Here is a 12,725-nt window from a genome sequence, read left to right as displayed (position 1 = left end):
CCTTGTCTCAAATCTATAAATACCAATGTAAAACAGATTATACAAAACAAAATAACAACAAAAAAATGTTACAACCAAAAGGTGGTTGTACCAAAAGATAGTCCAAAAAATACCTTGTCCAGATCCCCCAACACTTCACTGGTTAAAGCATTCACCTGTGAGGCAAAACAAAGAGTTGATCCCAGCCACATAATTCATGAAACATCATTGGCTACTAATTTATCATTTTTTTCTAAATATGTGTATGTATTGGGTACAGGTGGCAAGGTTTGGCAGGGGCTGAATGGGTGGCATCTGTGAGAAGATGTCAGGGGCTGCCCCACACTCAACACAGCTGGTTCCAGCCAGCTCCAATGGACCCACCAAAGGACACAGCTGAGCCTGTCAGCTGGAGATGCCTCTGGGAAAATGTCTTTTAGAAAGGGCAAAATATCATATGGCAGAGAAAGGAGTGAGGAGAAAAAAGTGTCAGAAACAATCCTGCAGACACCACTGTCACAGCAGAAAGAGAGGAAGGAGGTGCTCCAGGCACTTCCTCTGCATCTGAGGTTGTTTTGCCCATGATGGTAACTGGTAAATGATCTTCCTGTCCTGTTGAGGAGGGCAGCAGAGAGTGGCTGGGTGGGCGCCTGGCTAGTGTCAACCACCACAATGCATGCTCCACAGCTTTCATTTGTGAAGACAACAGCTCAACACAACTTCGAGGCTCTGTTCTGGAAGTTCAATTTGATCTGTTTTCAACCTGCACATTATCTATGATGTAGCACCAGAGCATAGGGAGTTCTTCATGTAGTCACAGGCAAAATTTTCAGTGCCTTCTATGTTTCATAGCAGCTAAGTGGGTGGAGGTAACTAGAAATGACATATGAAACAACCATGATGAAGGACTACAATTTCAAAAAATTTCCAGCTCCACAGTTGGGGCCAACCTCCAAAAAACTCCTGCTCCAAATCAAGTAGTGAGATCTGCAAGACTCCTCAAAACCCAGCAGCTACTGCTGAGACAAGTGGGGGTTTTCATACATGCAAGGATTTGATTGTGCCGAAATTAAAGGAACTGGACCCATTTTGAACTCTGGCATGGCAAACTTCACAAGGCAAGTTGTGAAGTTTTTCACAAGGGGTGAGGAAAAAAAATAGAGTACCCACAGCAGCAATGCAGCTATAGACTTTAAATAAGTGTGAAGCTCTATGGCTTGAGTGCAACAAATTTTTGAAAAATATTGATTATTTTTTCATTTTCTGTGGGCCTTCAGTAGGACACTAACTTGCAGAAGGAAAAAAAGAGCACTGTTTTGGAGAGTAATAGCTAGAACATACATCTGAATTAATTGTGGCTTACAGCGAATTTATGCTAAGTTTATTAGAGTGAATTTATGCTAAGTTTATTTAAAATAAGATAGATGGGCAAGAGACAGCCAGGGCCTGTGAAAAGAGACATTATTTGTGGAGACAGTCTATTGTGTTGCAGCAGAAGAGAATTCCATCTTCTATTAATAGTGGTCAGCGGGAATTCACACAGACTTTTACTTCACTGACATATTCATTTCATTACCAGTTTCTTCAGTTTTCGTAGTAACTCTTGAAAGTGTGTGTGAGCAAGCAAAAAGATTCTCTGGAAGAGATCCAGCTACTACTGATTTTGAAGGGGGAATTCTCAGGCGCTGCAGATCAGATCTACAACCTGTCATTACAAGAAATAAAGGCTTTGCAGAGCTTTGCAAGCAGTCCTTGGGAGGGAGAAGGGGGTCCCAGGGTTGCCACTGGAAGGCTCTGCCCAGGTGCTGGGGTCAGACCGTGGAGAGGAAGATGGTGAACAAAGACCCAGCTTGGGGTGCATCCCCCATTTGTCTCTAAGGCGGGTAGTAATGTGGTGCCTGGCAAAACCTCTTCGTTTTCCCCAAGCCAGCCATTTGGCTCCCTCTCCAGTTAGGCTGAGGGCAAGCAGCTGATGCTCTCCAAGGCAGGTGTCCTCTCCTATGGAAATGAGCCAATTAAGAGGGACTACAAAAAGGCACAATTGGGCAGCTCCTTAAGTAGGGGCTTGGCTATAGAATTGAAGATAGAGAAGTGACGAACAGGAGAATTTTCAGCTGTGTGATTTCTGATCATTTACATCAGTAGCATGGGTTAAAACAGAAGAAGGGATTTGGGCATGTGGATCTTTTCCCCTTCTTTGAGTGAAAAGTGCCAAGAAGCAAATTGAGAAGTGTGAAGTAACAGAACAATGTTTTTTTTAGTACATTTTTTTTACACTACTAATGAAGGGCTTTTTACATTACAGCCTGTGTCTATTTCAGCACTGATTTTGTATCTACTTACAGGATTAGAAAGATTAAGTGCTAATTAGAGCACTGAGGATTAATAACTGCTACTTCTGAAATGCACATTTTTCTTAATCTTGTCTTTAATTCCAGTAGAATTGGTCCATGTTACAAAGCCAGGGGTTGCCAAAGCTTACTAAACATGTAATAGAAGGTGCTGGGTATTAATTTTCTTGTATACACTGAATAGGCATCATCCATTAGGCTAAAGAAGGAATTATAGGGGTGGTAGGAATAAGCAGGCTTTGTTTCTGAAGAAAATGAAAATCTATGTCTTTGTTGTTCTATTGGAAGTACTGTTAAACCAACTTTCCCCCCATTTTACATTTTCATAAACATAATTTATAATTTAAAGTATATTCAAACACTACTGAAATGATAAATATGGTGAAGTGAGAACTAGGAACATACCAAAATGGCATATAGAGAAAAAATCAGCTACTGTGTTACTGTTGACTCTACAAATTATGGTGCTGTTCATTAGAGGGAGAGTTTCCTTCTGTTTAAAGCTCTCAATTCTAATATAGTGATAGTCGTATATTTGCAAATAACTTCAGAACTATTTGGTTGCTTGAGGGGAACATATAACAGTTGTTCATGTGTAAAACATGGACAGGATCCTTTCCAGAGAGGAAAGACTTAGAGGAAGGTTTTCATTTTCAGCCCACAAAGGATGCAATTTACATACAGGTGTTACCGGGCTTCTCTCTGAACTCATGGATCACTGCTAGTTTCAGATGTCAAGACAAAAAGGTGGGTCAAAGGCACAGTGAGATGACTTGCGGCTACTTCAAGTACTTTGAGGTCAAGACTGCTAACATCAGAGCTCTTGTTTTCCACCAAGTGACGCCAGATGTACCAGGATCTCATTGAATTACGCATTTTCCACTGCAGCTAAAGGAGCAGGCTGGGTTCTGCACGACACAGCTTTCTTTCTGTTTTGTTTCTGATCTTCTGGAGCCTGAATGGTTTAGAGAAGGTGCAGGCACAGCCATGGTGTGTCTGTTCTCCTTCCAGAAGACTGCTAGACATGTTTTTTTGTTGTTGTTGTTTTTGTTTTTTAATGCAGTGTTACCTTGTACTAGAGAAACCAGGGGCTGCAGCAGGCCTGGGTCACTCTGGAGCAGGAAACTGATGCACATGGGCCTGATTTTTTCAGAAGAGCTTCCCTGGATTTTGTGGAGGAGCTGCAAAGAGTAAAATTACTGTTCTGTCCCCATGTGATGACATGATCAGGGAAGAAGTCTAAGATCCTTAAAGAGCTTTCCCTTCTCAAACCTCCTACTGTGTGTGGCCAAAACCAATCTTGTCTCTGTTAAATCAGTTCTTACCAGATAAATCCCAGACAATTACTGATGCTTAATAAATTCTCCAATCTGCCTGCTCAAAACAGTTCAGCATTAAGAGTGCTCTCAGCTGAAAACCATCTGAAAACCATCCCAAGCATAAGAAACACCCTTCTCAAGAGGTCTTTACAGAGGACCTGGGAGGAGAAACAGGGAGAATGGAAGCAAATACTGCACAACTATCACCGATAAATAAACAGTAGACCATGCTCGTAACCAGCCAGCTTTTACAAATGGATTGGGACTGTCTTACAGAAATCTTATTTTAGCCCATACATAGCTTATTTTAGGACATTAGGCAGTCGATGTCTGCTCCTGCTCTTAAATACCAAACCCATGAATGACCACAGACTACAACCTCTTCGTTCTTCCACTCAGAAGAAACCCTTGTTACTGTTTAGCCAAATATATTATGCTGCACAGGAATAAACAGAGAAACATTTTCCAAAGTGAAGCCCTAGCTCATTTTTTTACTACAAAAAGTTCTGAGCTTCTGGTAAAAGAAATCCTTTACAGGTACACACCTATTGCCTGTAGCTTGCTAGGAGGGGGGCTCAGACCCACCACGCCTTGTACCTGCCTAATGTGGCTGTCCTGAAGGATTTGTACTTCATAAAAACTGTACTTTACCAATTGTACTTCAAGAAAGGATTGGCAAGAAAAGAGCTAGTATATTATACCCCTGGACATTTTTGTAACACCTATAACTGATTTTTTTTTTTTTTTTAAGTTTCTAGATAGTATCTTTTTCTTTTTTCCCCCAACTTTTTATACAATGACTTGGTCTCTTCTCATGTTTCTTTCATCATCACTCACCTGCATACAGCTTTTCAGTTATACAACTCAAGCACTTCTATTAAATACAATTCTTGCCTCAGACAGAGATAAGGCAAGTGTTTTTTTCTACACATAATCCCCGTGTTGCTCACTCACCTACAGCATCCCTCAGGCACGATGTGTTGGTTCATTGCTGCACCACCAGAGGGAGCTGCCTGAATGCCTTTGAAAGATTTCAATGACTAATTTAAATAAAAATAAAAAAATAAAAAATCTCACCTTTGAAATCTCATAATCTAGAAAAGGGGGAGCAGTTGTGAAGCTGTGACAGGCATAGAGAAATTACTGAAAGGCTGTTATACAGTGCAACGCTTCAAATCTTTGCTTTGCTTCTTTTTAGTCGCAGCCAATCTTGTACTGTCTGGTACAACAGTACAAAATAAGCTTTGTTGATTTAATCAAACAAAGCAGTTTTGAATTAGGGTGTTTATGCCAGCCATTGACATCCACAGTATGACTCTGCTGGACTGAGGGTTGAGAAGAAAAGGCAAACTAGACTTTTATAGCTAACTGAAACCAGCCAATGATATGTGATACTGCCTACGATAGATCATAATATTTTTCTTACAAAATTAGTGTTCATTAGTACTAATGTGTACTTAAAAAAATAAAAATTAAAAAAGGCTGTCTCTTTAAAACCAGAAGTTGGCTGTAGCACTGATTCATCCTCAGTTTGTCTTTTTTATTTTAAAGCAGTAATTTATGTCCCAGTTCTGCTCTACTTTCTAATGCCATCTTTTGTTTACAACAGAAGGTCTCTGCTTTCCTCCCAGATTCTGCCTTTCCATTGCACATGTTTTCATGCATCCTGACAAACACTGCATGCATGGCAATGCAGAAATGTACATCCATATTTCCCATTAAATGAGGGGTTCAAAGCTATTCTTGGGTCCAGGCTTGTCTCTCACTCTTCAGACTGAGCTGAGCTGTAAGATTCCCTGGAAGGGAAAAGACAAAGTAAGCTCTTTAACTTAACGCCCAGCTGCTGATCTGTGAGCTCTAGAAAGACTGGGCATGGGAAAGCTCAGGTAAGATCTTGCTTAGATCTGAGACTGGCTCTGCTTAAGCACCAAATGCATTCACAAAGCTAGAGCTGAGCTACAGTCACAGGTAAAGGACATGGGGCACAGAATCTGCTGTACATTGTCTTATGAGACAGACAGAGACAGAGTTCAATGCTGCTTAAACCTGGGAATCTCAACTCATGAGTATCAAAATAAAAATAACTTAATAAATACATTTTATCCAGAGGCCTGATTCATTTTTACGGTAACTGGGCTTGTCAGTCCTAGTCACTGGTAACTCCTCATCTGATTACCAAAACTTAAAGTAGGACACAGCTCTCATACATTGCCAGTGAATGGCAGTTTTAGTCATATGTAACTCACTCAGCAACTGGGGGGAAACGAGAAATCTACATTAATATGCCTCCATGTAGCTCTCTGTTATTAAGCTCATTGGCCAAGACCTAGACCTAGACCAGGCAGTCGCTGGGGCCTAGAGAGAGTTTTGGTTCATCCTACAGTAGTCACCATCACTTGTTTCCTCACATGGATACCTAAATTCATGTGTCTTAGTCTTAGACCCTGAATCTTAGGTTATGAGCAGAGTCCGACTCTCCTTCCTCAGCACTTTATAAGTATTGCTTTCAGGAATATTCATTCAGAGAATTGCAATGTCAAAGAGATGCAGAAGCCAACCCAAACTCTGAAATTTTACCTCTGTTTTGCCACTTCAGTCTGGTCTACTTCCAAATGGAATAGAGAACTTATTTCACTTCTTTCCCTAATATCTGCAATATTCTCATTATTTGGATACAGCAGATAAACAACTGGAGCATGGGTCTGAATTGTGTTCTTTGCCAGAACTGGGCAAACTCTTGCAATGTACAATATTACCCTGCTCGTGAGGTGCGTATGCTGACACTATTTTTCCCCATGTGAAGATGATCAATAGGTGAAGTAAAAGGGACCTTCATTTTTCTATAAATCCAGATCTCTCCTGTATGAGGGATCTGTAATTTTCTAGAAATGCATTTCAGACAAACGTATTTACAGTGACAGTCTGGGAAGCCAGTAAGGTGAAAACATCTCACTTAATTGATGAGGAAGTAGTTTCTACTTCATGCAAAAGGAATAATGGCATTCCTGATACTGGCCAGGTAAGCCAGAGAGCTCACAAACCTCCTTCTTCTTGCTGCCCTCTCTGGTTTTGAGGTGAGGCAGACCAGAGGAGTACCTTTCTTCTCAGTGCAGGGACAACGTGCTGTTCTCCTCAGAGACTTTACCTCCTGGCCCATCAGATGTAGGAGAGTGGTAGGCTGGACCTGAGGCAGGCACCCAGCAGAGCTTGAGTGTACGGGTTGCTTTCCTACCTGAAAAGTTATCTTAAGCAAACTTCCTCCCACTGCCGTATGGCAGTGAGTAGTTCATCCTGGGCAGAGCTCAGGATGGGGCTTTCCTGTTGCTGCTTTCTCCAAGGTGTGCCTTCAGCAAGGGGCAGTTCTGCAGTGCTATGGAGGGTCCAGTGTTGCAGGCTACATGGGGCTGCTGTTCTGGGGCAATGGGGGAGCCTCTATACAGTAAAGGAATGTGTCCCAGAGACCTCTCAGAAAATGCTTGGCATAGTCTGTGTCTTAATTGACTCCAGAATGGAAAAGGCAGCACAAGTGAAATGTCTCTCACTGTCTACAAATACCTAAATTTAAGTTCAATTACAGAAGGAGGAGGGGAAAATAAAGAACACTTTTTCTTTTCTTTTCTTTTTTCTCAAGCTCCAGAGCCAAGATCTGGGTGTTTTTGAAGTCATCCTACAAGGAAGAAAGGAAAAGGCTGAAGCTTACTGTGACCTAAATAAAGCAGAAGAATTAGGTACTTGTGATCAAAGGGTTGAATGATGCATATACACATCTCCCTAAATAATATAGTGGGTGGGGGAAATGACATGTCATTATTTCTCTGAAATAAAGCGAATTACCTGTTCTGAAAAGAGGATTTAATCTGTTTTTATACACTGAAGAATAATGCCACATTATTTCTTCTAAAATTAGCAGCTGACAAGCTGAGACTTCAGTGCTCATAGCATCTGGCTCTCCGGCACCACACTGTACTTATCACAATGAAGCTTTCCTTTACCAGTTTTATAATGATTGGTGGGGAATAGCCATTACAACAGAGGCCTACATCCACCGAGCTCCAAAATGGCAGTACGTCTAATGTACCTCAGAGTTTTTTTCTTTCTTTCTTTCTCAGAGAAACAACTTGCAGAAAACCTGAGACTGAGATTTCAGAAACAATCTGGTGACTTATACAGGCAAGATTCTTCCATCCAGCTGTACCATTACTAGTTGTCTTCTTTCAAACCAGAAGCAAATGTATGACAGTCTCATTCTAAAATCCTGCATTTTGAGATTTCTGGTGTCCAAGGCAGGCAGCTGAAGAGTGAATTCTGAAACCTGAAGTCAGACTTATCTAAGTAAATAAGTGGTTTATTTTTCCCTTTCTCAAACTCTAAAGCTACAGATACTAAACAACTGAGCACATAACCATAGCAATGGCTGAACCATTTCTCTTGAAAAGATGATGGCTATATTTTGTCACATGAATGCACAGGAACAGCATAGAGACTTCTCAAAACTGCTCTCCTGAGGAGTTTTTCTGTTTGCTGTTCAAGTATAGAGCAGGGCTGAGTGGGGCTCAGCATTCATAAAGAGGTTGAGGGGATTGAAAACCTGAGAAGCAATTTCCATTGGACTTGGAAGGCCAAAGTCACAGAACTTATTTACCCTCTAGCAAATTTCCAGTTAAGTACCATTTCAATTGAATAATCAAATTTTCATGACTCGTCTTTACTGATGCATGGTGACATTCCATTTCTCCAATTTATCCATAGAGAACTCCCTAGCAGCAGGTTGGAAAGGAAGTAAATTCAACTTTCTCAATCACTCATGTGAGAGAAGTGATTGGGTAATATTTTTGCTATGTTTAAATATTAAAACTTCACTTTCGTTGGTGTAGTTTCCTTGACTGTGACAACACGGAGCATACAAAAGGTTATAAACCCAGTCACCAAAACCACTTATCACCATTCGACCTTTCACTGCAACATATATATATATATATTTTTTTTTCCTCTTGAAGGGTGGAAGGTTGGTCTCTTGTCCATTCAAAAGAAAAAAAAAAAAAAAAAGATCTTGTAACTGTTGAAGAAATCCTTGGAAAAAAAAATAAATACTACCCAAGAGCAACTTAATGGAAGAAATTGCTTCCTCAAGAGAGGTTGGCCTGTTCAGAAAAGCAGGTAGGTACTGAGTACTGCACTAACAGGTGTGGGAGAGGTAAAACAAAGACATGTCTTCAAATCCCTGTATCCATAGGTTTTTGCACATGATAAAGGTACTGTGTTAGGGTGGAAGGGCATCTTCTCCATCTTATCTAACAATGACTCCATGATCATGTCCCACTGGTCAGTGAAAAACCTGATCCACTCTGGGCTTCAGCAGCCCTCAGACAGATGAGCAGAAATGAGCTGGATTGAACTAGGGAGGCTTCTAAGGCAGCCTCTCCCTTTGAGAAGGCAAAGCTGTCAGGATGTGTTGCTCATGAAGCTGCATCTAAGCAACTGGGTTGGCTGTAGATGAAGGCACCATTTCAGACAACAGATTACTAAGGTAAATTTGTGGTCTGGGAAAGCAGAATCTGTATCTAACTCAAGAGTCTTAATTTCTAGTCTCTCAGAGGCAAAAATGGAAACCCAGTTGCAGAAGAAAAGCTGACTGTGTTTATCGCTCTATCTTACCTGACAGTAACTTCAGCAAAAATTATAACCAAGACTCTCTTCAGTTTTTCTTTTTCTTCCTGACTGTAATAAAGTGTAAATTATGTCGGGCTAATTTCTAGTTTCATATTCAGTTTAAAGAGTTTCAATTTACCTGCAATCAGTTTTCTGTAGCACAACACTAGCAAGCGTACAGTGTTAAAGTACAGTACTCTCTTACTAACCCCTCCATGTTTATTTGTCAGCAGGAAAGACAAACAGTTAATTAACAGCTCCACGAGTACAGATAATACAACTGTCAGCAGAAAGAAAGCAGGACTGTCCACAAAGTAAATAAGCTTCCTTTTTTAGCACATGCGGCTAAACTAACTTCTATTAGGATTAACCTGCTGGAGGGGGACACAATTACACTCGCCAAATACATGAGGGCAACTCTCCATCACTGCCTCTTTACAAAGCACAGAATGAATAATTTCCTTGAAAAAGCAAAAAGTGGGATAAAGCACTGTTTAAATTACATTCATAATGATTTATTTGAAAATATGTTCTCATTATACTGTTATCTAAGCACAACCCATTGTAAGCCAAAAGCAGTTTGGTTCCACCTGAATTTAGAGTCATTATTATAATTATTCTCACCAGAACAACCATTAATCACATAAACAATACCTGGCTTGCAGAAAATATGTGGTAAGTAGCTATATTATGATTTAGTATTATTTTTTTTACATTCTTTTAGTCTTACTTGAATACTTATTTTCTAAGAAAATGCTTTTGAAAGAAAAATTAGGAATCATCTTACCTTCAGATTGATGTGTGGCAAGAGGTGTTTGGGTCTCCTTGGAGTAGGACACCACCTCCCGAGGTAAGAAATCAACCTGGGTAATCTTTGACACCCCTAGTTTGTGCAGTCTGCGTCTAAGATGGAATACATGACATCAAAAGGTTACTGTTAGGAGTAAATCAGTAGCAGGAACAAAAGTGTTTGCTTTTATGAATAGGATTAAAAAAAATACTTCAGTGTTTGCTAAGATGAAACACAATGCACTATGTATGAGAAGCACCTAATTACAGTGAAGAAAATTAACCTGGTAACCATTTGCCATAATAAAATATAGTTAGTAAATGCCTCTGGACCTAGACTGTGCTGCTGAAAGGGACTGTAAATGGGAGAAATGACCTGCTCATGCCCCTCGTAACATGCAACAAAACAGTCTTCTCTTTCATACTATTATTACTACAATGTTCTGCCTGTTCAAGAGATTTAATTCTTAGTCTGAGATATCCAACAGTGGAAGAGACATTATAGGTGTAAAGTAGGCTGGATTAGGAGTGTTAGATGTCCATCTGAGAGTAGTAAATGAGCGGGGTGAGCAATTTCCATAAAGGAGATTCTCTCTTCCACAGGAATTATCAGCAGTGGATTTGCTGCCAGTTTGTGAGTTTTAATGCAAGCTCTGAGACACACCTGGAACGGGGCAAGTATAGCTTTCTTTTTCTACTTCCCTAAGTTTAAACAAGCCATATGAACCATATCAGTAAAGCCAAATAATGGTGTGACTGGATAAGAAGAAGAGAGCCAGCTGAACAGGATCATGAACACTTTTAGTCATACACAGTTCACTCAATGGTGCTGGGGAAATCAATTTGTTTCCTGAATATTATTTGACTGTCTGTAGGGAGGGAAGAATAAATAAAGACTTGCTTGCAAATGTTTTACTGGAAAAAATGCCAACTTTTAGCAGACAAAAAAATATGCAAATAATAAATGGATCTAGTAAATAAGTCCAGTCGCCCAGATCAACACGTGCAAGCATGCTTACACATTTAGAGGAGATAAATTCACAGACACAGTGTTTCTGAACAGCCACGTTATTAAAAAGAGCAATTTGGAAAAGCAGTAAATTCATACACATTATCCATATCCCCTCTGTCTTCCAGAGTGTGAGAAGAACAGAGGTCAATGTGTTTTTTTTTGTTTTTGTTTTTGTTTTTTTTAAATCTAATTCATTTACAGTGCTTTAGGTATTCAGTTAAGATTGATGTCTGAAAGTAAATGAGTCTCTAAAAGGAAATTGTCATCATTGGAAGACACCTACTGAACTCTTAATCTAGTTAGTGCTATATCATCTATATATTTATCTAATCTGGTTTACTGGCTGAGTTTTTATTAAGCTGAATGCAATTTGGTTCAATGGGTAATCAGAATGAATCAGCTGTATCACAAACAATTAGAGTAGTAATAGTTGTTACAGCTCTAAGCATCTTCTTTTAAAAGAGGAAAAAATAACAAGTCACCCTCCTTACAAACATCTGTGACTTTACAATACGAACAAAAGCAATGGTTGTCTGAAAATCCTCTAGGGTGGGGCAGAAAAACTTCTGCAGCTTGTGTTACACTTCAAGAATCTGTAACAGCTAACAAATGTTTTAGTACTGCTACATTTTTGTAGCTGATTTAACTAGGGGGTTGTATGAATTCAAGCTTCAATAAATACCCTACCCAGCAAAATGCTTTCTATCCTTCAACACCAGATGGAAAATCTCTGTTGCCTACTTGGTTGGTCAGACTTCCTTCAAAATCAGTCCTCCAGTGCCCCCAAACCACTGATTCCATTTAGTGAGATTCTTAAGCTTCCTTCATCAAAAGAGCTTCTTCACTGGTTAAGTATCAGCTTTGATTACGTGTTTAATCTAGGCCTAATTAGAATCTCAGCTAATTCTAACAACAGTTTCACATGAGGCCATTCCCTATCTCCTTGACTGACTGGGGATGGGGGAATATTGCTCCTACTGGAGAGCTGGATGTAACTGCTAGTTGGGTTAGCTTCTGTGTAGGCTGTTAACCAAGATGTGAGCTACTACCACCCCAGAACACTGTGCTGAGAGAATATATCGAATTTTTCACCTCAAACATTTATAATTCAGTAATTGCTGATGGTTGTACAAATGTACAGAGTTACTCATATCCTGGTAATTACTGGTGAAGGCAGAGAGGTCTTCACTTGGAGGAACATCATCTCTTCTTTTTTGACCCTGATGATCAACCTGCAATGGTTCTTATCTAACTAAAAGTTGGCCTAACTCTTGTTCTCAAGCACTTAGGGACAACTGAAACATCCTTTCAGTACATGGACTCTCTCAAACATGGACTATAATTGTTCTGGTCTCTAATTCTCCTTAGGGCAGCATTAAAATGTTTTATTTCTATTTCTCTTCCATACTTTCCATCTGAGATGCTCATAGTTCTTTTCATTTACAGTTTGCTGAATATTCAACTTAGAGAGGCCATAAACTTTAAGGATTCCTTTCAAAAATGCATCAGTAGGAAGACAGTATCTAATGCCTATACATTAAAATTGGTTCCTCTTTCCACAGGAGGACAAAGATGTATCTTCTGGAAGTATTTAGCTAAACACATCATTTGCATGTTGACTGCAGG

The 12,725-nt window shown here is 39.8% G+C and overlaps 1 protein-coding gene across 4 annotated transcripts in view; it reads right to left on the bottom strand.

The window, feature by feature from the left end:
* Positions 1-12,725, bottom strand: part of DYNC1I1 (dynein cytoplasmic 1 intermediate chain 1) — a 188,759-nt gene that overhangs the window by 136,815 nt on the left and 39,219 nt on the right. For all 4 annotated transcript variants that reach the window (XM_082755280.1, XM_082755283.1, XM_082755282.1 and 1 more), the window contains one exon: positions 10,086-10,201. In XM_082755280.1, the coding sequence (XP_082611406.1) occupies positions 10,086-10,201 (116 nt within the window). The remainder of the gene's footprint in view (positions 1-10,085; positions 10,202-12,725) is intronic.

This window comes from Aythya marila (assembly GCF_965140915.1).
Source record: "Aythya marila genome assembly, chromosome: 2".
NCBI classification, from domain to species: domain Eukaryota; kingdom Metazoa; phylum Chordata; class Aves; order Anseriformes; family Anatidae; genus Aythya; species Aythya marila.
The sequence above is the reverse complement of the archived record's forward strand: the minus strand, read 5'-3'. Positions and strand labels throughout refer to the sequence as shown.